This window comes from Meles meles, chromosome 5 (genome assembly GCF_922984935.1).
Source record: "Meles meles chromosome 5, mMelMel3.1 paternal haplotype, whole genome shotgun sequence".
NCBI lineage: Eukaryota > Metazoa > Chordata > Mammalia > Carnivora > Mustelidae > Meles > Meles meles.
Window position 1 is genome coordinate 140,318,536 of NC_060070.1, and position 27,892 is coordinate 140,346,427.

Here is a 27,892-nt window from a genome sequence, read left to right on the forward strand (position 1 = left end):
TTCTTTTGAATAAAAAATTTATTTTGCAAATCAAGTAAGCACTTTACTTGTTAAAGTTATCGTCTATACAAACCCCCTTTTTTCGGGTATTTTCTGGTAACACACCGGCGCTGTCATACACAATGGAGGGAGTAACATTAAAATACAGTGCAGGCAGAAGTTGTTTTCGATGTGCCAATTCATTGGGTAATTCAAATGAGAGGTGTAGTAGTTACATAGAAACAATTAAATATTTTCCATAATAAAAATATTATACCCACTCATATAACAATATGTAACTGACTATTCGGTTAAGTGATACAATGGTTAATAAATTGATTTGGATTATAATCAAAAGAACAGAATCGGAAGAACATGAATGTAAATCTAGAAAGACAGATATTTTCAAAACAAAATTCCAGTGAAGGGCTCAACATTCTCAAACACAAATAGTACATCAAGCTAAGTGGTTTCTGTTTAACATGTTCTCTTTAGTGTCAGGAAAGCCACAAATTTGATAAACATACGGTAAAGCCCAAGTTTTCTAGACATGAGTTCTGTAGTACCATTTATGTGTTATTTGTTCAGAAATGATGCCAACCCTATCAACAGAGCATGGCGGGGGGTGGGGGTGGGGTGGCGGGGGGGGGGGGTGTGTGGCAGGGAGCGCGCCTATGCTGAATGGTTAAGTAACAGGCAGAGGCGGCGACGGAGGCGGCTGGAGGCCGGGACACGGGGAGGGAGGCTCACGTCACTCTGTGCAGCTAGAAAGGGAAAAGCCCGGCTCGGGATTTTTATTTTTAGAGTGTTCCGAGACAAATTCCAGCAAGATGTCTGGTTTGAGTCAAGCCTTTCTTCTTGAACTTGACTTCACAACTGAGGTACTTGGCATACTTAAGGGAAAAAATGAATACACTCAGATTTATTTTTCTTAGATATTAAGGTAGAAAAGCAGCTTAAGGAGTAAGAACAGCCCAGAAATCAAAATCCTGTGTCCTGTAAAGAATGGTATGGACAGACAGGTTTTGCTTATTAATGGAACAGGAAATGACAGAGAATTGGGAGTTTAGGCTCTTTAAACAAGGAAAGGGCAGGGGAGAGCAGAGTGTAGGAATGTAGAGGCACCCCCCCAAGAATGGAAAGGAAAGCCAGAGTCTGTTCATTTGATGTTCTGCTTTGGGCATTTGTAGCAAAGGCAGGTTACGTGTGTGCTACCTGGCCCTGGTGAATTTCCCAGGTGCTATGGCCTGGGTTACCTGGAAGTTGTGCCAGGCATCCTCCCCCTTCTGAAATTAGGCTAAGGCCTAAGTTCCTAGGCAATTGGAATCCCTCAGAACCGAGCTAGGTCAGAAAGCTGTCCCACTATGTCCAGTCCCAGCATGCTTCCGGTGTTCACAGAAGTCTGGGCCAGCCAGCAGTGGGAAGGGTATGCTTGTATTTCTGGCTCATATGCTTTTCAAATAGAATGCGTTTGACCAAACAAAGGGAACACAGTCCTGAACCTTCCTAACGTCCATATATGCAGGCAACCTGAGCCATTGTTCCCGGCACTGCGGGTACTGGGAGTCTGTTCTGCAGAAAACTACACACCAAAATCCAAGGCCTAAATTAAGTGACTGCTGCAGCCAGTGTAAACCAGTAGGAATGTCATCTGGAATACTTTTGGCGGATAAAAGAGTGTCACCCCACTGAACGATATTTTCAAGTATTTTATCAGGAAGGAAGGTCACTTTGCTTGGTTCTAACCTATGCAAGTTAGTGTTTGCTTTGAAACATAATTGCATACAGTGCTTTTTTCCTCTTGGGGATTCGTTTGATTTTGGAGGAGTGTCTGTGCTCCAGGCCCTTTCTCCAAGCTCTTACTAACAATAGTTATATTAAGTAGTTGCAAATGTGGTCTTAATGGGATGTCATTTATTTAAATCTGTAATACTTAAGGTAAGTGCTCAATGTGCAGTATTTTCTGGGGATCCTTTCTGAACGTGGAAGCACAAAGGGCTACAGTATTTTACAAAGCTGTTGAGACAATTCTGGATCAAGTTTAAAACAATCAAATCATTATTCACTTTGAAACTGATACCACTGATGCCAAAGTACTCGATTTTCAGGCTCATCTGGAGTTCAGCAGCTTTGTGCTAAACATGTGTTTCAAAAAAAAAAAAAAAAAAAAAAGAAATAAAGACACTGACATTTTCTGAAGTTTAGAAAGACACCAAAGGACAAAGGTAACTTTTTTGCTAATGCGGTTCCAACAGTGACAGCGGATGGTTTATCCTACCGATTCTATCAGCATTGATCAACAAGTGCCCGTGTGGTTTCTCCACTGTACCAGGTCACATGCACGTGCGTGTATGCAGAGAAAGACACAAACACGCTCTCCACGTTCTCGTTTTTAAAATGCTTATTCTCTCCCACACCGGTCATTCAAATAACACGAGAATGTCCTTCTCTGTAAGAACCCCAGCGGGAACACAGATACACACACACACAAAGTGTAAGGGTAGGAGAGAAATCTAGCACTCTGAGAGGCAAAACCAGAGTCCCCATTTATAATGATTACAAAATTTCATCAGGCAGCAAGATTTTCTGGCTGAAAGGCACATGAAAAATAACCATGAAAACTTACTAAGACAATGGAAATTAAGAGAAAAATAACTGCTTTAGGGGGATAGTACAGGTGAGTCATTAGCACACCAATCCACTGGGGCTGAAACGCTGCCCCCTAACGTGGGCACTGGCTGAGGGGAAGGGTCTGGTGCTCTCGGTTTAGTTTCGGTGGCTCTTTAGCACCTAGTGAAGTCGTTGTGCCTTTTAAATGGAGACCCCCCAAATCCTCTATGTGAACAGAAGATTGAAAATTGTAGGGTTATGTAAATATTTACTGTTGGCACGTCCCACAGGTTAGACCAAGTTCACTGGTCCGGCTGAGTGGGGTCTTCCGTGTTTTGTCCACCACCACTCAGCAGTACAAAGGCAACTAAACAGAAAAGACGAAAGGAACCATTAAGACTTCTTTCCTTGGTTTTATGTCCACAATCTGCATAAAATAAATAATATATATTAAGTCAAAACTAGGGTTAAAATCTGGAAATGGGGGGGCAAAGAGGCCCAGCAATCTGGTATTCTTAAGGCAGAACAATAGGAATCTCTTTAAATAGACATTTTGTTATATCCATAGGCGATAAAATCCCAGAGCTACTGTTAGGCACGTAAATACAGATCCTGTAAGAAAAAAAAAATTGAGCATAGTATTAGTTGTGTTGAGAGTTACTTAAAGATAAACGTTTTATTAAGAAAACATACAGGTGCTTATCCACCTATCCACCCAACAGAAAAACCAACTCAAGAAACTCAGATCGCATGTAAGGTGCACATTCAACGAGACACCCGCCTACTAAAACACTCCACTCTTTGCAATCGTCTTCAAAGTAGAAAAGTATCCAATAGTCAACGAAACTTTTCAATGAACCTCAGAAATTCTGTGATCACAAAGGATATGTGTATGTACTATAGAGGGACACACCCTTTAAAACGTCACCAACAAAATTCCACTTCTAACTGCTATTATAACTTGAATATATTGATTAATCCAAAATGTTAAATGTGAATTACAATAATCACCTAGTTGTTTTTATATGTGAATTTTCATTCCCTTTTTTGGCTCAAAAATGACAAAACCAAAATAACTCCTTACAAGGAGTGTCTCCAATTGAAGCAGAAAGATCGCAACTCAAAAGCCTTTCCTTCCATCCATAAAATATTGTCTCGAATTTCACTAAAAAAAATTCCAAGTAACGACAGTTCAATGACAGTATCTTATAAAACTCAAGATTCCACCAGTTGTAAAGCCCGTCATTTTACGACTAAGGAAAAAAATACCGATTATTGTATGATACTCCAGCTATCGGAAATGATTACCTGCCTCCTAATTTCAGAGACGTTAAAAGGTGAAAAAAAAATGTGTTAGAATTGAAGAAATGCAGTATCTGTCTTTGATTTATTTTCCAAATTTTATGTATTTTCCACTTGTTTGAACTATGGAGACGCAAAAGAGCTTACCTGCTAAATATTTAATGTTATCGAGCTTGTGTGACTCCAGCATGGTTTTGAGGCCAGCGACCTCGGTGTCTATCTTCCTGTCTGTCTGGGTGACAGCCCGATCTTGCTGGGCATGCTTTCAAAATGAAGAGATTCACAGCATTAAACCATTTGGGATACACCTGCCATCCCCTCGGCTCCCGCCATCCCACAGGCCCTCCGCAGCAGCGGGAAGTCCCGGGGAAAGACGGCTACGCTCCCTACGCTTAGGGAGACCTGGGCTTTAGCTTCAGTTCCACTATCCTCACGTTATGTTGCGTTGTTCAGGGCCTTTACTGTCTCTGGGACTGTTTAATTTGAAAAAAAGCAAAAAAAAAACCTCACCAAAACCCCAAAACAGATGCCACTGGCCCTGTCCTCACATAGGACAACCAAATGTGAAAATGTAAAAAGAGCTTCTGTAAATGATACACTGGTCTACAAATTAAGGTTAAAGTTAAAAGGCAGTCTGTACTCAAAGACAACAAAGGTATGTCATTTTTTTCCCTCTTGATGAGAGGTATACAAAAAATGCTTTCAAAAGTGAACACAGGGACGCCTGGGTGGCTCAGTCGGTTGAGTGTCTGCCTTTGGCTCAGGTCATGATCTCAGGGTCATGGGATCAAACCCTGCTTTGGGCTCTCTGCTCAGCAGGAAGACTGCTTTTCCCTCTCTCCACCTGCCACTCTCCCTGTTTGTGCTTCCTCTCTCTCTGACAAATAAATAAATAAAATTTAAAAAAAAAACGAAAATAAAAAGTGAATGCAATCTTAGATAATCTAAAAGCAACAGTATTTGCCTTGACACAATTCCTATTCACATTTTAAACTTTTCTTCTTTCATAGTTCAAACACCAAGTAATTTTATTAATATGAGGCGTGGTTATACCAAAGGTTTATTTGTGTTCTTTTCCAAATACAATACAGTTAAACTAGATACACAACCATCCTCTAAGTGTGGCAAGTTTGGCTGATGTTATAAAGGGGTTGTAACATTTCATTAATGCACAAAAATAATTCACTAAATATTCCAGACAAGTAAGTACAATTGACCCTTTAACAAATTTTTTTTTGAAGATTTTATTTATTTATTTGAGAGAGAGAGGTTACAAGTAAGCAGAGAGGCAGGCAGAGAGAGAGGGGGAAGCAAGTTCCCTGCTGAGCAGAGAGCCCGATGTGGGGCTCGATCCCGGGACCCTGAGATCATGACCTGAGCTGAAGGCAGAGGCTTAACCCATTGAGACCCCCAGGTGCCCAGACACTTTAACAATGGTTTAAAGTGCATGGGTCCACTTACACCTGGTTTGTTTCAATATGGTACAGTGCCATAAATGTATTTTCTCTTTCTTATGATTTTAATAAGAGCTTACTTTGTTTTAGTGTATAATACACACGACATAAAAAATATGTGTTCATTGACTGTTTATGTTATTAGGAAGGCTTCCGGTCAACAGTGGGCTATTAGTAGTTAAGTTTCTGGGGAGTCAAAAGTTATATGCAGATTTTTGACTATGTGGGAGGGTCCCTAACCTCCCTACTGTTCAAGGGTCATTTGTATATAGTTCCTTATGGCTAACAGGTCTGGTAATGAACAAGGAAATAGAGGTCTGGATGAGCAGAAACATATTCCAGAGGAATATTCTATTATTCTCTGATGGAAGTGTCTTGCACGTTTTAGAGGTCCCAAGTAACAGAAGGCAGAAAAAAAGTAAAGCATGTCGTAAATTTGAAAAGTAATTTTAAAAATCGCCATTCCTTATTATTCTTCAATCACTGGGATTTAAACTTTCATGAAGATAAACAAACATTCTATTAAGTGCCAAGAAAATTTTAGGATACCCCACTTCTGGGTACCTGCCCCAGAGTAGTGAAAACAGGGACTCCCAACAGATACTGGCACAACCACGCCCAAAGCAGCATGATTCCCAACGGCCAAAAGATGAAAGCAACCCAAGTGTCCACTGGCAGGATAATCCAGATGTGGTCTATCCGCAAATGGAATGTTATTTAGCTTTAAAAAGGAGGGAAATTCTGACAGGCTACGACATGGATGAACCTTGAGGACATTATGCTAAACGAAGTCAGTCAATCACAAAACAAATATTGTGTGACTCCACTTCTATGAGGTTCCTAGAGCAGTCAGTTCATAGAGACAGAAAGCAGAATGGCGGTAGGCCGGGGCAGGGGAGAAGGGAATGGGAGTTAGCATGTAACAGGTCATTTCAGGGCTACAAGATATAAAGAGCTCTGCGGATGGGTGCCAGTGATGGTTGTATAAGGATGGGAATGTACTTAATGCCACTGACCTGTTCGCCTACAAATGGTTAAGATGGTAATTTTATGTGTACTTTACCACAATGAAAAAAAACCCCAAACACACCCTAGGACACAAAACTTGAGAACCCTCCCATAACACATCATTACAAAGGACAGTAACCACACGTGGGATGAAGCCAAGATGAAAACAATGACCACGAAAAGTAGTCTCATTTCTTACCAATGCCACCATTTCTGTCCTCATTTCCAGCAGCTTCCTTTCGTTCAACGAGTACTGAAACCAACGAACATGTAACATAGGTCAGATTCTGATTTATTCCTCTCTCTCCTTTTCTGGTGCCTTAAATATTCTGGTCTCAGTACTTCCAAGAATATAGGACACTAGACATCACATCTGGAACCAAGCAGCCTACTTGCCCCTTTCCTTTAGATGTATTTTTTTAAAGTTTCTTTCCTTTTTTGAGGATTTTATTTGTTTACTTGAGAGAGTCAGTGCACAAGCAGGGGGAGCGGCAGGCCTAGAGAGAAGCAGACTCCCCACTGAGCAGGGAGCCTGATGATGGCGCTCATCCCAGGACCCCAGGATCATGACCTGAGGGGAAGACAGATACTTAACCAACTGAGCCACCCAGGTGCCGCTGAAGAGTCTTATCTCTAAGCAACTCACTGCTCCAGTATCTGGATTCCCTTTGTCACCTTTCACCTCTCCCCTCTGCTCCTGTCATCTGTTGGCTGTGATGCCATTTGGCCCCTCCCACTACTGTAACAGCATTCTGCAGGCACCAGTTTGCATGGCTGCTGAATCGTGTGCTTTTTGCTTTTGAGAGAGTTGCAAAAGTGGGGAACAATTTAGTTTGGGAGGTAACCTGTCATAATCACAAAACTGGTCACTATCTGAGGCTTAGACAAAGTTAGGAATGTTATAAAATTGGGGGAAAAATAGTTTCAAGGAATATTTTTATGTGACAGGCATTGCCTAAAGATACAATATAAATACACTGGTACAAAATAAGCATTAAACCATCACATGTTGATTTAAATTAAACAACAACCCACTTGGGTGTGTCACAATCCAGTGTTACTGAAGGAACTGACCAACATGCCCCAGAATCAAAATGGTATCTTGCCTTTGGTTACTGACTTGGGGGGGGGGGGGGGGGGCGCTACTGACATTTATGCAAAAATTTAGTGCAATTTTGTTGACATTGAGACCAAAATCAGACACATCTCCTTAGCAGTGGGTATTAGGATTTAATTGAGCAAATGAAAATTAGCATTTAATTCTTCAATAAGGTACCACTATGATAGGGGAGAAAATTAGTGCTTAAGTATCTAGAAAACTTTCTAGCTATAAAATGTTCCCGTGGACTATCAGGGTGCTACAGTATAAGAAATAATATTGCTCAGAAGTTTTTAAATTAAAAAAATTTAAAAAAAATTTTTTAAAAAGTTGGAGAAAAACCTCCAAGCCCCAAACCAAGCACCAATCAGGACCAAAGAATGCTGATCTCTGTCTCTAAACTTCAGGGTTTTAGAAAAGGAAGGAGCTATGCATCGAAATGCCACAAGAGGGCAGGGTGGACCGGATTTTTCAGTCAGTATTCACCCGTCACAAGAGAAAAGCCAAGCCTCAATCTTGGCCCTGCCGTGATTTTTAAATTAACATCTATGTGACTCTATCTCCCTGTAACCCAAAGTGGCTTAGAGGCCATACTGCTCTGAAACTGGCTGTAAGTAGCACCAGTTATAGAACTGAAACAGAACTTGTATTCAACAAGGAGAGGGAAGGTCCCGTCACTCCTCTTTACCGATGTGCACGGAATATACACGCTGTCCTGTACTCAAGTCTTCTCAGTTTAGGATGACCAAGAACCACTTCTCAGCTAGGTTAGTAAGTCCCATCGACTCACGGGCTTTCATCCATGTTCAGCAGGTGCACAGCTCTTAGCTATGGGCATCTTCCTAAATCAAGTGCATTCAGATTTTTTGCTAAGTACAAAACCCATAAGGTCAAAGGTAATTAAAAGAGTTTCTCCTTGGGGTGCCTAGGTGGCTCAGTGGGTTAAACCCTCTGCCTTCAGCTAGGTCATGATCCCAGGGTTCTGGGATGGAGCCCCGCAGCAGGCTCTCGGCTCAGCGGGGAGCCTGTTCCCCCCACACCCCCCCCCCGGCCTACCTCTCTGCCTACTTATGATCTGTCTGCCGAATAAATAAAATCTTTTAAAAAAATTTTAAAAATATAAAAAAAAATTTAAAAAAAAAGAGAGTTTCTCCTGGGGGATGGGGGCAGGGGATGGGGTAACTGGGGGATGGACATTAAGGAGGGCACGTGATGTAATACACACTGGGTAATATATAAATAAGACTGAGGAATCACTGAAACTAGTAATACACTATATGTTAACTGAATTTAAATTGAAAAGATCTAATCTGTTAAAATGGTTAAAAAAGAGCATTTTAGAGGAATTTGAAATTAAAATTCTAAGTAACAGTGCTATGCAGAACCATTTGACACCTGAGGCAAAAAGAAAGTTTGGATATTTCATCTGTCATAGATTTTATGTTAATTTAAGTATTTTACTACTGCATTGAAGTATTATTCATCCTAATTAAAAATTTTTTCCTTTTCTAGAGACTAATCATACACTAGCACCTGTTAAATATTTTAGTGATGCTAGGTGAATTAATCTTTACTGTTGAAAGTGGTTTTTGAGACAAGAAAGACAGGTGACATGGGAATAATGATTTTGTACAACAAAGCTCAGCTTAACTCTTGAAATCCAGAGGTGGTTCCAAAATAGAGTTAAGTACTTATTTGAATTTCAGTATTAGCTTCACTTGTCATTGTAGTACATTTTGGTTAAAAGCAAACTATGAAAAACCAGGAAGCAATGAACAACTGCGTATACCCAGTTTCTACATGTGAATCCAGTTCCGTGTTAGTTATAATATGCCTCACACAGCCCATTTCTCATTATTCTAAGAATAAAGAAGGTATCTAACCACTGCTATCAAATTCAAATAAAGCCTGAACAAGAAGATAGATGGGTTAAAAGTCACTAGAGGCAACTCAACATTATTATTAGAGGGGCGCCTGGGTGGCTCTCAGTGAGTTAAGCCTCTGCCTGCAGCTCAGGTCACCATCTCAGGGTCCTGGGATTGAGCCCCACATTGGGGTCTCTGTTCAGCAGGGAGCCTGCTTTCTCCTCTCTCTCTGCCTGGCTCTCTGCCTACTTGTGATCTCTGTCAAATAAATAAATAAACTCTTTAGGAAAAAAAAAGGTACAAACTTACAGCTGTAAAATAAGTTAAGTCCTGGGATGTCATGCATGGAGACTACAGTGAGTAACAATACACTATTTGAAAGTTGCTAAGAGAACAGATCTCAAAAGTTCTCATCACAAGAAAAAAATTTTGTACCTACGTGTGATGACAGATGGTAACTAGACTTACGGTGGTGACGACCCTGCAGTGTATGTAGCGGATCGTCATGTTGTTCCCCTGAAACTAACGAATGCCGTCTATGTCAATTATAACTGAATAAAACAAAAAATTGAAAAGTGTTGCTGTGCAAACTCAGAAAAAAAAATAGTAGTTCCATGCATTACTTTTGAAAAACCAAGGGCAGCAGAACTATATCTGCACAGCTTTCTTGGGTCCTGTACACAATCCCACAAGTTAACCACACAGGGGCAAGTGCCCTTCCACTTACTTACTTACAGCCTACATTTCTGAGACCCCCTTTTCTTTTTTTAAAGATTTATTTATTTATTTATTTGAGAGAGAGAGAGAGCGAGTGTGTGTGCACACATGAGCAGGGGTAAGGGCAGAGAGAGAGGGAGTAGCAGGCTCCCCACCGAGCAGGGAGCCTGACGAGGGACCCAGGACCCTAGGAACATGACCTGAGCCAAAGGCAGACACTCAACCAATTGAGCCACCCAGGCGCCTCTTCTGAGATCTTTCTGGTAGCAAATGCACAGAAGTACTTTTCATAATTAAAATTTTCAATTTAGTGTAACTTAAAAAATTGTTTTGAATTTGCATTTGGAAATAATGCAATCAAGTCATTAAGATTTTTCTATTTAAAAGTTAAAAAAGGCTATATGGGGGCGCCTGGGTGTCTCAGTGGGTTGAACCTCTGCCTTTGGCTTAGGTTATGATCTCAGGGTCCTGGGATCGAGCCGGGCATTGGGCTCTCTGCTCAGTGGGGACCCTGCACCCTCTCTGCCTCCTTGTGATCTCTATCAAATAAATAAATAAAATCTTTAAAAAAATTTTTTTTAAAAGACTATATGGAAATTTCTTTAATCTTGAATTTTAGTGTAGAATTAAATTTAATATTATTCAAGGCAGATGATCAACTTAACTTTAGAAAAATCTGGACCTGTGGAGGTTTAAGTTAGATGAATTAGGGTGAGATTCGGTTTGATTTCTTTGGTAATGTCTAAGTCACACATAATTTAGTCTCTCTCTCTCTGAAATAAAACGAGATTCAAACTTGATTTGACCAAGAGTTTCATTTTTTATAAGGTTTTACTTTTAAGTAATGTCTACACAATGCAGGGCTTGAACTCATCACTTCAAGATCAACAGTCACACACGCCCTACCGACTGACCCAAGATTGGGAGCCAGGCACCTCCCAAGATTTTCATTTTATTTTTCAATAAAAGTTTTTTCAAAGTATCAATATTTTTTCAAAAATATTTCAAAAAATATTTTTCAAAGTACCAAACTTAAGCTCTAAGCTAGAATACAATTAAAGAGAAAACCGTGTCTATCAACAATACACAGGTGACCTGTCTATATACTCAGACCAGACCAAGCACTCCATCCTACAAAGCAATGAATTCACACTCTGTTTTTAATAAAGAAACATACCAATTCCTTGACTCTGCTCTTTTCTAGATTGAAGTCTAACTTGGTATCTGTTCGGACTTTGACCACTTCATCCTGGCAGGAGGGCAAACAAAGAGAGAAAGAAATCCAAAGTGAGAAATGGAAACCCTCTTGGGTGGTGAAGCCTGGGACTTCCCAGTCATTATACAAATAACGCCTGCTGATGCGTAAGTCAGGCCAGAGTGGGTTCCTGCTGCTTTTAATCTTGAGACTCCCAGTGTAACCTCCTTATGGAATTTATGACTGAAGCTGTTCCCTGGCCAACTCTGGAAAGCAGAGAAGGACTCAAAGGAGGAAAATATGAAATTCTGGTTTAAATAAAGCCTTCTTTCTAACACTCATCACAACCTTTTCTTCCTTAACATCCATGTCCTTTCTACTTAAAAAAAAAAGAAAAAAAAAGAAATCAGACAGCTGGCACAGTCAGCACTTTGAAATCACATGTAATTCTCTAAACCCAGTCTGTTCTAACAGAACCTAAAGGCTCCATATGTTGCAACTTCAACATTTAATTTAAAGATAATAACTCCATTCATCCTAGAACATAATTTTCTTAATGAATTTGTCTACAGACCTCACCAACTTATTCACTGTGTTCTTAGCTAAACCTTCCAGTGTGTACTTTTGAGACGTATTACACAAATGCTCAACATGGGATTAAGTTTTTAAGAACACCTAAAGAACTTCTGACATGGTATTTATTACTATGTTTAAGTAACTGCCCACAAGCACGCAAGGAGGAGTGAGGGTCTCACCATTATTTGTTGTTTTAATTGATGTAGCTCCACGTTTATCTTCTAAGAACACATAAAAAAAACAACAAACAACAAGTCAAGGATATGGCTAGAAGGTTAGAAAAAAATACCTAAAACTTGGTAATAAACATACATTAGAACATGTTTTCATGCACAGTTCTAGCTGCATTCAGAATGAAGCATGAGCTGAAAAGTCTTGGGAGCAGACACGATTATGTCATACCAGGATGGTATCACAACACATGCGCCTACTTGGGTGCCTCGGTGGCTCAGTCGTCAAGCATCTGCTTCCAGCTCAGGTCATGATCCCAGGGTCCTGGGATCCAGCCCCTGCATCGGGCTCCCTGCTCAGCAGGAAGTCTACTTCTCCCTCTCCCACTCCCCCTGCTTGCGTTCCCTCTCTCTCTTGCTCTGTCCAAATAAATAATTAATGAGATCAGTTTCATCCTGAAGGTTACATAAAAATCAGTAACACGGTTTAATTTTTTTTAAAGTAGGCTCCCTAGTGTGGAGCCCAGTGCGGGGCTCATGTTTCTTATGACCCCGAGATCATGACTCACGACCCTGAGATCAAGACCTGAGCCAAGATCAAGACAGAGGCTTACTGACTGAGCCACCCCAGTAACACATTGTTTTTAACATACACGTTTGCCTCCAGAGGCCCTGCTGTCTTTATACCTTCTTCAATTTTTCTTTTAACAAATTCTGCCTTCAAATAGCCGATTTCAAGGGCAAATGTGAGAGTTTCAAACTACTGTTTTGTAGCAAAAGGACTCTTTTGCTAGAAGGCCTTTCATAAGACTAAGATGAACCACTAATAAATGGACTTCATTTATGAGACTTCAGCTAGGACCGAAAACAAAAGGAAGGATGCAAACACAGCACTCACTCCAGTGCCGAACGCCACACTTTAGAAACCGAGGGATACATTTGCAACGACGTGGATGGAACTAGAGGGTATTATGCTAAGTGAAATAAGTAATCAGAGAAAGACAAATACCATGATTTCACTCATATGTGGAATTTAAGAAACAGATGAACATATGGGAAGTGAAGGAAAAATGAAGTAAGATAACAACAGAGAGGGAGGCAAACCATAAGAGACTCCTAATCATGGGAACAAACTGGGGGTTGCTGGAGGGGCCGGGGGGCTGGGAAGATGGGGTAACTGGGTGACGGGCATTAAGGAGGGCACGTGATGTAATGAGCACTGGGTGTTATATATTAAGTGATGAATCACTAAATTCTACCCCTGAAACTTGTAATACACTGTATGTTAACTAAACTGAATTAAAAAAACAAACAAACAAAAGAACCCCCCCAGAAACCAAGGGATATTTTACAGCAACACTTCGTGATAACCAGAAGCTGGAAACAATTCTAATATGAGTTGGCCCCTGAACAACACAGGGGGTTAGGGGCACTAATCACCTCCCCCCTTAACAATCTCCATATATTAGGGGTGCCTGGGTGGCTCAGTGGGTTAAGCCTGTGCCTTTGGCTCAGGTCAGATCTCAGGTCCTGGGATCAAGTCCGGCATTGGGCTCTCTGCTCAGCAGGGAGCCTGCTCCTCCCCTCTCTCTCTGCCTACTTGTGATCTCTGTCAAATAAATAAATAAAATCTTAAAAAAAAGAAAATCTCCAAATGTAATTTCTGACTCCCCAAAAACTCAATAGCCTAACTGTCGACCAGAAGCCTTACTGATAACATATTTTGACTGTTATGTGTATTACATACCATCTTCTCAGAATACAGAAAGCCAGAGAAAAGCAAGTATTATTAAGAAAATCATAAGAAAGAGAAAACACTGACTAAACTGTGTAAGTGGTTGGTTGGTTGGTTCAAACCCGTGTTGTTCAGGGGTCAAGCGTGTATCACAGTAGAGTAACGTGGCACATTCATATAACACTACAGACAATGAGCAGAACCAATCCACCATTAAGACACACCACAGGATTCCCCCAGATGAAGTTCTGGAAAAGGCAAAACCAGTCAACAGTGACACAGGATATAGGGGTCTTCCTAGCAGGGGTTAGCAGGCTTCTGCAGTGCTAGAATATACCACGTCTTGATCTGGTGGTGGACACTTGGTGAAAACACATCTAACCTGTCCACTTTTGTCCATGCATTTATGTCTCAATGTCTCGACAGCAAGCATTTTATTAGTACGAGCAGCTCTTTAGTTTTACCTCATTTTCTGCTCTGAGGGCTGAAAATTCGCTCTTCTCCAAAATAATCATATCCTTTTTCACATTGGCAATCTGAGACATTATTTGATGAACGGTGATCTCCTAGGAAAAGAGAAACGAAACATGTAACCTAGGCTGGCCTAGGATGTCTGCCTCCTACCTGGAATCATCTTAGTGAGAAACCAGGAGAACATGGACACGAGGAGAGAGGTTCGGCACGGTCGTCCTCTACTCCAGAATGAAGAAAGGAGAAGAATAAAGGCTCAAGTCCAGTATCACCATCAAGTGAGCCAGTTCAAAGGGCAGCGGTCTGAGGACCAGCAGCTCGAGAACGCACTGCTGTGATCCTAGCTGCATCTCTGTGTGTTTGGTACGGTGGACTGCAAGAGTCTATTTTCAAACATAGCTGAGTTTTCCAACATGACTCTACAACAGTTGAGAAGATAGCTTTGAAAAAAGAAATACAAATATATGTATTTTAAGGTAGGCTCCGTGCCCAGCGTGGAGCCCAATGTGGGGCTTGAATTCACGACCCTGAGATCAAGACCTGAGATTGAGTCGGATGGTTAACCGACTGAGCCACGCAGGTACCCTTCGAATAAACTACTTTTTATACCACTAGGATCATTTCCCTCTCAACTATGGCTAAAAGTACTATGCCTTTTGGGGCATCTGGGTGGCTCAGTTGGTAAGTGTCTGCCTTCAGCTTGGGTCGTGGTCCCAGGGTCCTGGGATAGAGCCCTGCTTCTCCCTCTGCCCCTCCCCCTGCTTCTGTTCTCTCTCTCTCTCTCAAATAAATGAACAAAATCTTAAAGAATACTATATGTTTTTCAATACAATATTATCCAAAAATACGTATTACAAATAACAGCCGAACTTCAGACTTTAAATTGGCTACCATGCCCCGACAAAGCTAACCTGCTGCACCTTGGTGACCATATCCTTGTAGACGATGTCCATGTTGGCGTCCGTGATCTTGACCAAAGCAGAGACAGTGATTTCTGCTTGCTGGGTGGTGAAGCCTAAGCAAACACACAAAGACAGTCACACTCTGGAGACTCTATTTGTTGGAAAAAAAAGAGAAAAAAAACCTTCACAGAAGGGGAGAAAATGTTTTGAATTCAGGAAGACTGGAATCCCAGGCTGTGCTGTGTCTGTCTCTCTGGACAAGCCTGACACCTCTATTTCTACATGTAAAGATAAAGGGCTGGGCTGGCGTCCTCTACCGTCCTACCTAGCTGCAAAAAATTCTATTTCCTGAGACTGTCTCATGACACAGAGGAAGCCTGCAATGCGGGGTCAAGGAAAGGAAAGCAAGATCAAAATTACAGATGCAATTTACTGCTTTTGTAACTTAACAAAAGTTCTAGGTAATCTTTATTTCCTTCCCTGTGGCTTAAATTTTCTATGACTCGATTTCCCTATTTTAAAATGTACACGTTAGTAAAGAATAATTTACTTCAGTAGGAAAGCTCAATTATTTCACATCCAGCATAAATCCATCAAATTATTGACCATATAAAGACAACTAGTAATTTAGCTATTAATTCACCTGATGTTAAAAGGAAAAATCTGTTCTTTTTATTTTTCCTCCACAAGTCTCTTCAGTCACTTATAGAGAGGGGACCAGGATGGAAAAAAATATATATAGCTTTGATACTCAGTAAACTCAGATGCTGAATTGAAAGACCTAACTCAGCAGTGTTACTGTGTTTAATAATTTTAGATAGTACTACCTGTGAAGCTAATAAAACACTATATGCTAATTAACTGAATTTATATTAAAATTTTTTAAAAGTTGGAAATAAAAAAATAACTTTAGATAGTAACTTATATTTCACATTGGCAATTCTAATAAAGTGCTTAAAACCAAGACCGTGGAAAGTAATTTTTTTCATTAAATACTTCCACCTGTAAGAACTACAGAAGAATCTACTGATTCTTGTAATTAAAGGCACATTTGTTTGCATAAATTTTAAGTGATACAATTTGGATGCAATTAAGCAGAAACTATTTTTTTTTTTTTTTAAGATTTTATTTATTTGACAGAGAGAGACAGAGAGAGCGAGCACAGGCAGGCAGAGCAGCAGGAAGAGGGATAGGGAGAAGCAGGCTCTCCGCTGAGCCGGGAGCCTGATGTGGGGCTCGATCCCAGGACACTGGGATCATGACCTGAGCTAAAGGCAGCCGCTTAACCCACTAAGCCACCCTGGCGCCCTGACTATAATTTTTTTTATTTTACTGAGTGTGAGTGCAGACCCCCTTGCTCACATACACGAGTGGGGCAGGGGGAGGGTAGGCAAGGGGAGAGAGACTCTCAAGCAGACTCCCTGCTGAGCTTGGAGCCAAGATCTCCAGCTCTGAGCACTGAGATCCTAACCTGAGCCAAAATCAAGGGTCCTAAGGGACTGAGCCACCCACGTAGCTCCCAACTATAATAAGAAACAAAGAGATTTGAAAGAGACAAAAAGACCTCCAAAGACCGATTCCCTTCATTTATTCAAACTCCTTTGATTTTCAATATGTGGGTCATGTGCATCAGGAAAAATCATCCAAAAGGTTACCCACCAAAAGGTTACATTGGCTTGCTCTGGGGTACTGGGATTCAGAATATTTTTCCTGTTTCTCTTCTGCCTAAATTTTTTGAAAATGAAAATGTAATTAAAAACTTTATGAAAAAGTGTTTCTAGTTAAACATAGTTAGGTTTGGCAATTATGAAGAAAAGAAAAAGAGACCAGCAGAGAACTTATGCTGCTAATATACTCCACAGCCTTATAATTTATAACCACCTATGGGAGGAGAAAGGGATAAGAAAAAGCAGAAATTAGGTCTGAAAACCTACCGGGTTACCAGATACAAAATAATGTTCTGTAGGGGGTGCCTGGGTGGCTCAGTGGGTTAAAGCCTCTGCCTTCCGCTCAGGTCATGATCCCAGAGTCCTGGAATTGAACCCCGCATCGGGCTTTCTGTTCAGCGGGGAGCCTGCTTCCTCCTCTCTCTCTTTGCCTGCCTCTCTGCCTACTTGTGATCTCTGTCAAATAAATAAATAAAAATCTTTAAAAAAAAAAAATAATGTTCCGTAGGAATGAGAGAACAAGACACCATCAGGGTTAGAGAGATTATAGACACGCAGGAAGTTTTGTGAAGCAGGAGACGCAGCTCTGGAGAAGGTAAGGATGGAAGGTGGGAGTGCTCCTGGACAGGTCCTTCTGGCCCTCCCCTATAGCATCTTAAATATCCATCATTCACCTAAGAGGCCTCACGCTCTACATCTTGGCAGGGTCCCCATAACACTGGTCTTGAGATACGCAAAAATTCATGTGTCAAGGTTTGAAATGAAGAAAAGCAGGAAGTACATCTATCAAAACATCCCACTTTAAACGTGAACACTTTTTATTTATCAAAAGTAAAAAAATAGATTTTTTTGGTGGGGGAGGAGAAATAAACCCCACCAGTGAACGGGAGAAAGATCTGTGGCCATCTCGAGCCCACTGCTGCTACCTTGCCATTTAACAAGATTTATGATGCTCCCTTACTCTCATCAAACCCCACTGTGTAGAGAAACACCCCCATTCTCTCCAATATGGCTTTTTACAATGGGTTACTTTGAATGCAAGAACATTAGATCCACAGAAAAAAGGAAAAAAGCAGGAAGAGTTCTGCTTATGCACATAATTTCTGATGCCTCTCTTTTCCATTCTACTTTTCTAAATTCTGAACCGAAAGAAGTTTTGGTGAAAAAAGGCCTAATGTTTCAAGTTTGAGAAGGAAAGCAATGAAGACTATGATATGGTACTTAACAGTTTTTCTGAAGTGCACTCATGTACACTGTATTTCCTTTAATACTCAAAGGACCCTTTGGAATTCTTACTGTGCCCACCCTGCTAATGAGATGAGGAGATAGAGACCAGGAAGGACGGGGACACCTGGGTGGCTGAGTCGGTTAAGTGTCTGCCTTCAGTTCAGGTCCGTGATCTCGGCGACCCTGCACTGGGCTCCCCACTCAGCAGGGAGTCTGCTTCTCCCTCTGCTTCTCCCCTGCTCATGCACTTTATCTGTCTCAAATAAATAAATAAAATCTAAAAAAAAAGAAAAAAGAAACTGGGAAGGATGAGAGAACTGCCCCACTTTGCAGCTAGCCTCTGGCAGAGCTTGAACCCAGAGCTTCTAACTCCCCAGGTGAGCACAGAGCTCACGCCACCTACTTGGCCCTGGCGAATGGAGCTCAGCTCAAGAGTAGCTCTGCAGATACGAACACGTACAACTGGGGCAGGATCTGGAGTGCGTGAAGACTCACAATACAGAGAATTAGAACGGGTCTGTCTAGAGAAGATTCAAAGAGGATGTTATCTATGCACTGAATCCACTTTCAATAAATGTCATATATGTAAGAGCATCTTTTACATTAATCGTGATGAGGAAAATATTAGTTGAACTATTAAAAAAACCCCACAAGTTGAAATTAGCAATTGCTGCTCAGCAATATTTTAATTTCATAACAATTTTTAATGCACACAACACGCACAGTAACAAAACTACCACTTTTGTGTATCAGGCAAGTGCCCTAGAAACCATTCCTGAGTTTTGCTAACTTGTGTCTAACTTGTTATCTGTAACACTCTACCTCCAGAGAGATGTTGTAAAAATATGCTTCTCAGGGACAAAGAGAAAATGTATACAAGAAGTCTCAACTGGTCCGGCAGAAGCAAAAATGTCCTTAAAAAATAAGAACCCTTCGGCTTGGGTCATGATCTCGGGGTCCTGGGATGGAGCCCCACATCGGACTCTCTCTGCTCAGCAGGGAGCCTGCTCCTCCCTCTCTTTGCCTGACTCTCTGCCTACTTGTGATCTCTCTCTCTCTCCTCTGCCAAATAAATAGATAAGATCTTTAAAAAGAAAAAAAAAAACTTAAAAAAAAGGGATTGACCAAAAGATCATCTGTAGACTTAAATGTCAAAGAGAAATAGAAGTTAGATAAGATCAGGAGAACTTATCATTTAGTGTTTTTCCGTGGCCCTGAGCGACCCACCAAAGGATTACCATTTTCTTCCAGTAAACACACTAAGGCGTGGGTGTCAAAGTAGAGCTTCTTGTTCCCACAGGAGGTGAAATCTCGCCTTTTGTGCTCCAGATCTCTCCTGTGCTCCAGCTGCAGGCTCCCAGCCGAGAGGCTTAGCTCTAGAATGTGAAGAACAATTAGGCTCAAACAGGATGATGGTAAACAAAAGCCATGAAAGAATATGGCATCCCTCAAAAGCCTACCTGGCTGGGGCTTTACTGAGATGAAATTCACACACCATACAATTTGCCCATTTCAAATGTTCAACTTTATCTTTACTAAAGGGTTCTGCTACCTTCTGCACAGTCCTCTAGAACATCTTCTTTATCCCAAAAAGAAATCCCATACCCTTTAGCTATCATGCCCCAATCTCCCAACTCCCTCAAATCCAGGCAATCCCTTATCTATTATCTTTATGGACTTGCCTACTCCGGGCATCACATAAGAATAGAATAAGGGATGTGGTATTGTGTGTGGTTTTTTTCACTTAGGTGAGGTTTTCAAGGTTCATCTGCCTTATTATTAATGTGCACTTTGTATCTTTTTATTGCTGAATCATTGTTTTAGGAATATACCAATTTTTTTCTTACCTACGGAGTTGTTTCCACTTCTTGGCTGCTATGAACAATGCTGTTGGGAACATCTGTGTATGAGATTCTGTGTGAGCAAGTTTTCAGTTCTCTTGGGTATATACCCAGAAAATGAATTGTTGCATTACACAGTGACTGTGTTTAGCCTTATGAGGTAATGCCAGATTATTTTCCAAAGTGGCTACACCATTTTTCATTCCCAACAGCAGTGTCTGAGGGTTCCAATCTCTACATTATCAACACTTGTTATTGTCTGTCTTTTTTATTATAACCATCCTAGTGGGTATAAAGTGGTATCCCACTGAAATTTATTTTTATTTTTTAGATGTCTCTTCAACTATGGTATTTACTTATTTATTTGTTCTCTATAATTAAGAGTGTTTCTTGGCTTGTCTCTCATTTTTTCCTTTGTTCTTTTGTTTCTTAAATCCCACATGAGTGAAATTATACAGTATTTGTCTTTATCTGACTTATTTCACTTAGGATAATACCCTCTAGCTCTACCACAAAATTGCAAATGGTAAGATTTCATTCTTTCCTATCACTGACTAACAGCCTATTACAAACATAGATTTTTTATATCTGTGTATCTGTATCTGTATATCTATATCTATATATATACATATCACCTCTTTATCCATCCATCAATGGACACTTGGGCTGCTTCCGTAATTTGGCTATTGTAAATAATGCTGCAATAAACATGGGGATAGCAGTTTTGACTTGTACTTCCTTGATGCCTAATGATGTTGAGTATCTTTTCACTGCTTATTGGCCATTTGTCTATCTCTGGAGAAACACCTATTCAGACCCTTTGCCTATTTAGAAAATTGGGTTATCTTTTGGGGTGCCTCAGTGGCAGTTGGTTAAGCGACCAACTCTTGGTTTCAGCTCAGGTAGTGACCTCAGGGCTGTGAGGTTGAGCCCCAAATCAGGCTCCAAGCTCAGTGCAGAGTCTGTTTGAGATTCTCTCTCCCTCTCTCTGCTCTTCCTGCTCATGCTCTAATAAATCAATCTTTTTAAAAAAAAACTGGGTTATCTTTCTGTTACTGAGTTGGTCATTAAGAACTCTTTATATACTTTTAGGGGCATCTGGGTGGCTCAGTTGATTGAGCGTCTGACTTTGGCTCAGGTTATGATCCCAGAGCCCTGGGATGGAGTCCTGTGTCAGGTTCCCTGCTCAGCAGCAACTCGGCTTCTCTGCCCCTCCCCTGGTTGGTGGCTTCTGGTGCTCTCTTCTCTTGCGTGTGCACGGTCCCTCTCAAATAAATAAATAAAAATCTAAAGACATATATACATTTTATTTATTTATTTTTGAAGACTTTATTCATTTATTTGAGAGAGAGTAAGAGAGAAAACACGAGAAGGGGCAGGGTCAGAGGGAGCAGCAGACATACCGGGGAGCCACTCCAGCATCATGACCTGGGCAGAAGGCAGATGCCTAACTGACTGAGCCACCCAGGTACCCTTCTTTAAACATTTTAGATACAAGTTCCTTACTGTATATATACTTTGCGAATATTCTCTCCCATTCTGTGGACTGGCTTTCACTTTCTTGATGGTGCCTTTCAAAACACAATAGTTTTTAATTTTAATCAAGTTCAGCTTATTTTTGTTCTTGTGCTTTTGGTGTCGTATCTGAGAAACTACTGGCTAATTCCAGAACACAGAGATTTACACCATTTTTTTTCTATGAATTTCACAGTCTCAGCACTTACATATAGGTGTCTGATCCATCTGAGTTAACTTTTACGTGGTGTGAGATGAGGCTTCGACTTCTGCATGTGGATATCCAGTTGTTTCAGCATCATCTTGGAACATGTCAAATCAGTTGACAGTAAATCTTCTCTGGGTTCTCCACTCTATGCCACTGATTTATATCTGTCCTTATGCCAGTGACACATCTTCTTGATGACTTATAGCTCTGTGGTAAGTTTTTATATCCGGAAAGGAATCTTCTAGTTTTGTTCTTTTTCAAGATCTCACTGGCCATTCTGAGTCCCTTGCATTTCCATTATGCACTTTACCATCAGCTTATCAATTTCTACAGAGAAGCCACCTGAAACTTTCAGATTTTTTAAAATCTGTAGATCCACTTGGGGGAGTACAAAGTCTTCTAATCATGAACATAGGATGTTTTTCCATTTCTTTAGGTCTTTAATTTCTTTAATAATGTTATATAGATTTCACAGTACAGCTGACCCTTGAACACAGGTTTAGACCACATGGGTCCACTTAAAGTTTTATTTTCTCTAGCTTACAGTATTCTAAGAATACAGAATACAACACATGTTATATATAAAATGTGTTAATTGACTGTTATGGTAAAGCTTCTGGCCAACAGTAAGCTATTAGTAGTTAAATTTTGGGAACTCAGAAGTTATACACAGATTTTCAACTGTTGGGAGTTGGCACTCATAAGTCCTGTGCTGTTCAAGGGTCAGTCCTGTAAGTTTTGTGTGTTTTTTGTTAAATTTGTCCCTAAGAACTTTACTCTTTTTGATGCTACTATAAAGGTAATTGTTTTTTAGATTATTCATTCTAGTGTAGAGTTATACAACTGATTTTTTTTTGTTATGCTTTTTATGTTGATCTTGTATCCTGCAACCTTCTTGAACTTGTTAATTAGCTCTAGAGGTTTTTTAGTGAATTCCTTAGATTTTTCTTACAGGGTCATATCATTTGTGAACAATGATAGTTTTATTTCCTCCTTTTCATTGTCTTGCACTAGTTAGAACTTCTAGTACAATGTTGCATGGCTGGTGATGGCAGACATCCTTGCTTCTGACCTTTGGAGGGAAAACTTTCATCCTTCACTATTAAGTATGATGTTAGCTATGGGTGTTTCACAGATGCCCTTTATTAGTGAGGAAGCTCCTTCCATTCCTAACTTGCCAAGGGTTTTTTCTCATGAAGGGTGCTGAATTTTGCCAAATTCCTTTTCTTTGTCTTCTGAGATGATCACATGGTTTCTTCTTCTTCTGTTTTTTTAAAATATGGTATGGTACAGGAATTGATTTTCAGATATTAAATGAACCTATTATTCCTGGGATAGAATCCCCTTGGGTCATGATATATACTCCTTTTTTACATATAGCTGGATTTGATTTACTGAGTATTTTGTTGAGGATTTTTGTCTTTACTCATAAGGGGTATTGGTCAATAGTCTTCTTTGTGATGTCTCTACAAAAACCTATCTTTAGAGGGATGCGTTCTAATAATTTGTATGTTAACCTTTCTTATGAATTTCTGTGCATTTAGCCACAGATCCTACTCATCTTGTAAACTTGTTTCAAGGTGCTCATTTGAAGACGGTAGCATGGGAATGGTTCTCTGGCTTTTGTATTTCATGAACCATAAAAATAGTTTAAAAAACATGTAAGAATTGCAATGCCAACCAGTAATTCCATCCAGAAACGACAATTAACCACAATAGCTCCTTATTCTTACAATCATACAATAAAAGACATTTTGACTGCAGAAGAAAAAAAAAGAGATGGGCAATATAAAATTTAAAAACTTTCCTTTAAATGTAATAAACATAGCTACATGGAAATTTTACTACATGTCTGTCTTTACTTTTCTATGATGCCAGGTTTGTAGAAGAGTGGTGAAAGAAATAATAGTGACTACTAAACAGTCACTACTAACTCGATGTTTAAGTCTGAGGTAAATCCCCTAAGGGACCGGAAAGCTACTTCAGCTAATCAGCTCCTACTGTCAATCCTTCACCTCTAAACACTCTAAAGGAAACTGCATGTAAGCAAAAACATGACATGGACAGAACCCTACAGATCTGATGTTTGTCTAGAAGCCTAGAGCAATGGTTCCCACCTTGGAAAGAGGGTCCCAGTCAGTGTCAAGTGCAAGAAATCCAATCATTTTGTACAAGCACTGTTTGCAGACTGGCAAAATGTAAAATGCAACAACTGCTAGATGAATGTGTGAGTTTAATGGTTTTAAAAAAGGCGGGGGGGGGGGGGTGCCTGGGTGGCTCAGTCATTAAGCGTCTGCCTTCAGCTTGGGTCATGATCCCAGCATCCTGGGATGGAGCCCTGCATAGGGCTCCCTTCTCAGCAGAAGGCCTGCTTCTCCTCTCCCACTCCCCCTGCTTGTGTTCCCTCTCTTGCTGTGTGTCTCTCCATCAAATAAATACATAAAATCTTAAAAAAAAAAAAAAAAAAAGGCCCTTACATTCAGGGAACCACTAGCCTACAGTATCAGGTCCTTGGCAAGGCACACAAATACAAAGCCTGTCCTAATTTAGCCTACACCTACCCTTTCATCTTTCTTTCTCGCCACCTAAGTTATTCTCCGTCCTGTACTTGTATACCCTGGTACTCTATCCTGATGTCTGGCTTGACCCCCTTTTTCAACTGGCAAATTTTAGCATCATTTCAACCCCTCTTCATTTAATTTTACAATCTGCTAAGTAAACATTACGCTCTGGGTAGGGAATTATGCTACACTGTGTGGTACAGTCTGCTAGTCCACCCAGGTCAGAGGGCAGCCTTGATTGCTCCTTATCTGTGTTCTCAGCCCTGCCCAGACACCTCTATCACAGCACTCATACTGTTTCCACGTCTGTATCATCTACTAGGTCCAAACATCCCAAGAGCAGCCAGTCTTAGTCATTTTCACATTAGAGCATCTAGCAGAGGGCCTGGCCAACTGCAGGCCAGAAGTAACTGTGAAAGAGACCTCTCTGATCTGGATCATGAGACTGTCTAGAAAGAAAATTTGCAATCAGCCCCTTTCACCTCTTCACCTACGACCTTCTCTATGTACATAAATTAACTCAGTTAAATCTGGTCCCTCTTTTTTCATTCGTCCCTCTTTTTTTTTTTTTTTAAATTAACCCCAGTCTGAGACAAAACTGGTCTCCAGGAGAAGAGACCCCAAAGGTCTGCCTGATCACAGAACAGACGGAGCTTGAGAAATAGCAGTGATGAATGAATGAATGAACGAATCTCTCAAGGGGCCCTCTAGAGGCTAACCCACCCATATTTAAACTGTGCTCAACTGTCCCATGGGTCAGGAAGCTTGAAAACAATTTGAGTCTAGAACTGGCTAGTGAAGAGTGGTGGGGTTTTTCTAGTACCAAATTAATCATCTGTGTGACTTAAAACATCTCCCCCCTCTCTCTCACACACACACATTCCAAAAATAAACTATCATGACTACTTTCTAAGCAAGAGCTAATTCTAATTTAGATGCTGCAGATTTTTTTCTTGTTCAAAACAACTGGAATTAGGGGCACCTGGGTGGCTCAGTCGGTTAAGCAGCTGCCTTCGGCTCAGGTCATGATCCCAGAGTCCTGGGATGGAGCCCTCCATGGGGCTCCCTGCTCAGTGGAGAGCCTGCTTCTCCTTCTCCCTCCCGCTTTGCCTACTTGTGCTCTATCTCTCTGTCAAATAAAACAACAACAACAACAACTACTACTGGAATTCATTTCAACTGTAAGCTTACTTCAACAAACTATGTACTGTCATCTGAAAAGTGTTGAAAAGGTCTGGCCCCTTCTCCCTTGGCAAGCCAACCCCTGCTGATGGAAGCTGAATGCCATCTTGCCTTCTGTCAAAGGGCGAAGCCTGAGGAGGAGCAATACTCTTGGCACTTAGAATACCTCTGACTCATTTTTCCTCCTTTATTGTGACGACAAAGTGAGGTCCAAGAACTATGAATTCCCACTAATAACCAGGAAGCAAGTAAATGGAGTTTAAAGTGCAATGCGTAATTCTCCCTTGGAGGGACCTTCAGAATATCAAAAGGATATTAAAACACACACACAAAAGCAGCCCGGAGTTAGGCCTGAACGGAGGAGGAAACCAAGTACAAACTTACTACTCACAACATCCTTAAGTCTCAGTAGCCCTACTGAGAACCGCGGCACCGAACAAATCACTAGGTTGAAAGTAAAGAAACAAAACTCAGTTGCTGATGGTTGTTCCTTAACTGTGTTGTATCTTGGCTGTTTCCCCGTATTTATGCATCCATCCTCACTCTGTGAAGAAATCAGATCCTCTGAGCCTAATTCAATAGTACCACCTTCCTGACAAAATCAGAAAACTCATGAGAAAGAATACTCTTCCCTTTTGCCCCAAAGTCTTGAAAGAGATGAAAATAAATCACAAGTCACCAGCTTATCAAAAAAAAAAAAAAAAAAGAGCAAGAAAAGACAGAAGTACTGAAATAAAGATCAAAGTCATCTCTAACTCATAATTACTGCAGAACACTCACAGAGTTCACCACTCATTCCCCACCCTTTGTATGTAAAGCTTCCTTCCTTCACTTTTTTGTCCTCCCAGTCTTTCCCCAGACATGGATATTTCTATACTTTAGAAACAGTCCACAGGGCACCTGGGTGGCTCAGTGGGTTAAGCCTCAGCCTTGGGTTCAGGTCATGATCTCAGAGTCCTGGGATCGAGTCCCGCATGGGGCTCTCTGCTCAGCAGGGATCCTGCATTCCCCCCCCCCAACCTGCCTCTCTTCCTACTTGTGATCTCTCTGTCAAATAAACAAAATCTTAAAAAAAAAAAAAAAAAAGACACGACGGAAAAATTTCTTAAAAAAAAAACCAAAAAACAGTCAACATTTACTGGGCTTTTCTCTTAAGAAAAAGATGGGGGGGGGGAGCCATCAGTGTGGTTACTGATGGCTATGGATTGATACGACAGACCACCCAAAGTGGTATTTTTGCCCTTTGCTAGTAACAATTACTCCAAATGATATTTTCATCAACAATTTGCTATTTAGTAAAATGCGCATGTTTCAGACTTCCTCATCTCTGTGCAAGGCTGTGACTGCTCTCATCTCTTTCAAGTATTTAACCAAATGCCACCTTCTCAATATAAACTATTCTGATAACCCCATTTAAGCTCATTGCTGGGGGCCCACCTCACTTCCTAAGCCTTACCACCTCCATTTTTCACTTCCGTACGCAATCACATGTAAATGATATGCGTACACATAGATTGTAGCTATCTATCTACATCATCTCCGGTACTAGCGTGAAGGTCCCAGACTTTTCTGATTTTTCCCAAGTACCCAGAAAAGCGCCAGCCAACCGCAGAACAGGCAACTAGTGTTCAGTGAGTTAATAAATCCACGACAGTCGGAAGTGAACTGCAGTTCCCAGAGCTTCGCTCCTCAATCTCGCAGGCTCTCCCGCAGTCGCCCGCACCCGAGTGGCGACACGAGGGACGCGTCACCGGCGCCCATCCGGCGGCTCCACCCGCCGGCGAGCACCAGCTCCCTGCCCATCGCGCAAGCCCCTCCCGGCATCCCGGCCAACTGCGGCCAACACACCTTGTGCCCCGGACTCCGAGTCACCTGGGCGGGCGCAGACAGACCTTCGTCCCACGCCCGGAGAAGCGCGGCGACCTCGACTCATCCGACCTCTGGGTCGCCGAGCCTCCCCGTCCCGTCCTGCCCGGAAGGTCAAAGCCAAAGCTGGTCCCGCCCCCGGCCCGGCGAGACGAGCCCCCTGCTGTCCCGGCCGCGCGGCCCTCACCTCTCCTGGACGAAGTGAGGGCGGCCACCCGGCCGCGGCACAGGTGGAGGGCGCCGGCGGCCCAGGCGACGCCCGGGGCGAGGCCCCGCAGGCACCTTCCCGCGCCGCCGCGGCCAGCAGCGGGGACAGAGGGCCCCGGGCGCGAGCGCTCCCGGTCCGCGAGGGGCCGGCGCGGGGCGACCGTGGCCAGGCGCGGGGAGGGCACGAGCAGGAGGAGGAGCAGCGGGGAGGCACGTGATGCGCCGCGGGGGGCCGCCGGGGCTCGAGACTTCAGCGCCCCCAGACCCACGGACAGCACTGACAGGCAGTGGCGCGCCGGGACGCCGCGGCCGTCTGGGCTTCCGCAGCGGCCTGAAGGCAGGAAGAGCACAAGCCGCCGGCGGCCCGGCGGGCGCTTCGGTCTCCCGCCCGCGACGAAGCCGCAGTCCATCGCCACAGCGGTCACAGGCCCGGGCGCGCGCTCATTCCGCTCGCGCGCCGCGCAGTCCCGAATCCACAGGAGGAGCTGCGTGTAGGGTGGCGCCGGGCCCACCCTTTCCTGCCGGGCGGGAGGGG

General features: G+C 42.0%; 1 protein-coding gene across 1 annotated transcript; it reads right to left on the bottom strand.

Moving 5' to 3' along the window:
• On the bottom strand, positions 1 to 27,892 carry MCUR1 (mitochondrial calcium uniporter regulator 1). Its single transcript, XM_046005601.1, has 9 exons — positions 27,338 to 27,892; positions 19,216 to 19,353; positions 15,093 to 15,196; positions 14,175 to 14,276; positions 11,985 to 12,026; positions 11,212 to 11,283; positions 6,553 to 6,606; positions 4,039 to 4,153; positions 1 to 3,201 (listed from the first exon to the last, which is right to left on the bottom strand). Exons 1-9 carry the CDS (start codon positions 27,765 to 27,767, stop codon positions 3,146 to 3,148), a joined length of 1,113 nt encoding a protein of 370 aa, XP_045861557.1. The 5' UTR covers positions 27,768 to 27,892; the 3' UTR covers positions 1 to 3,145.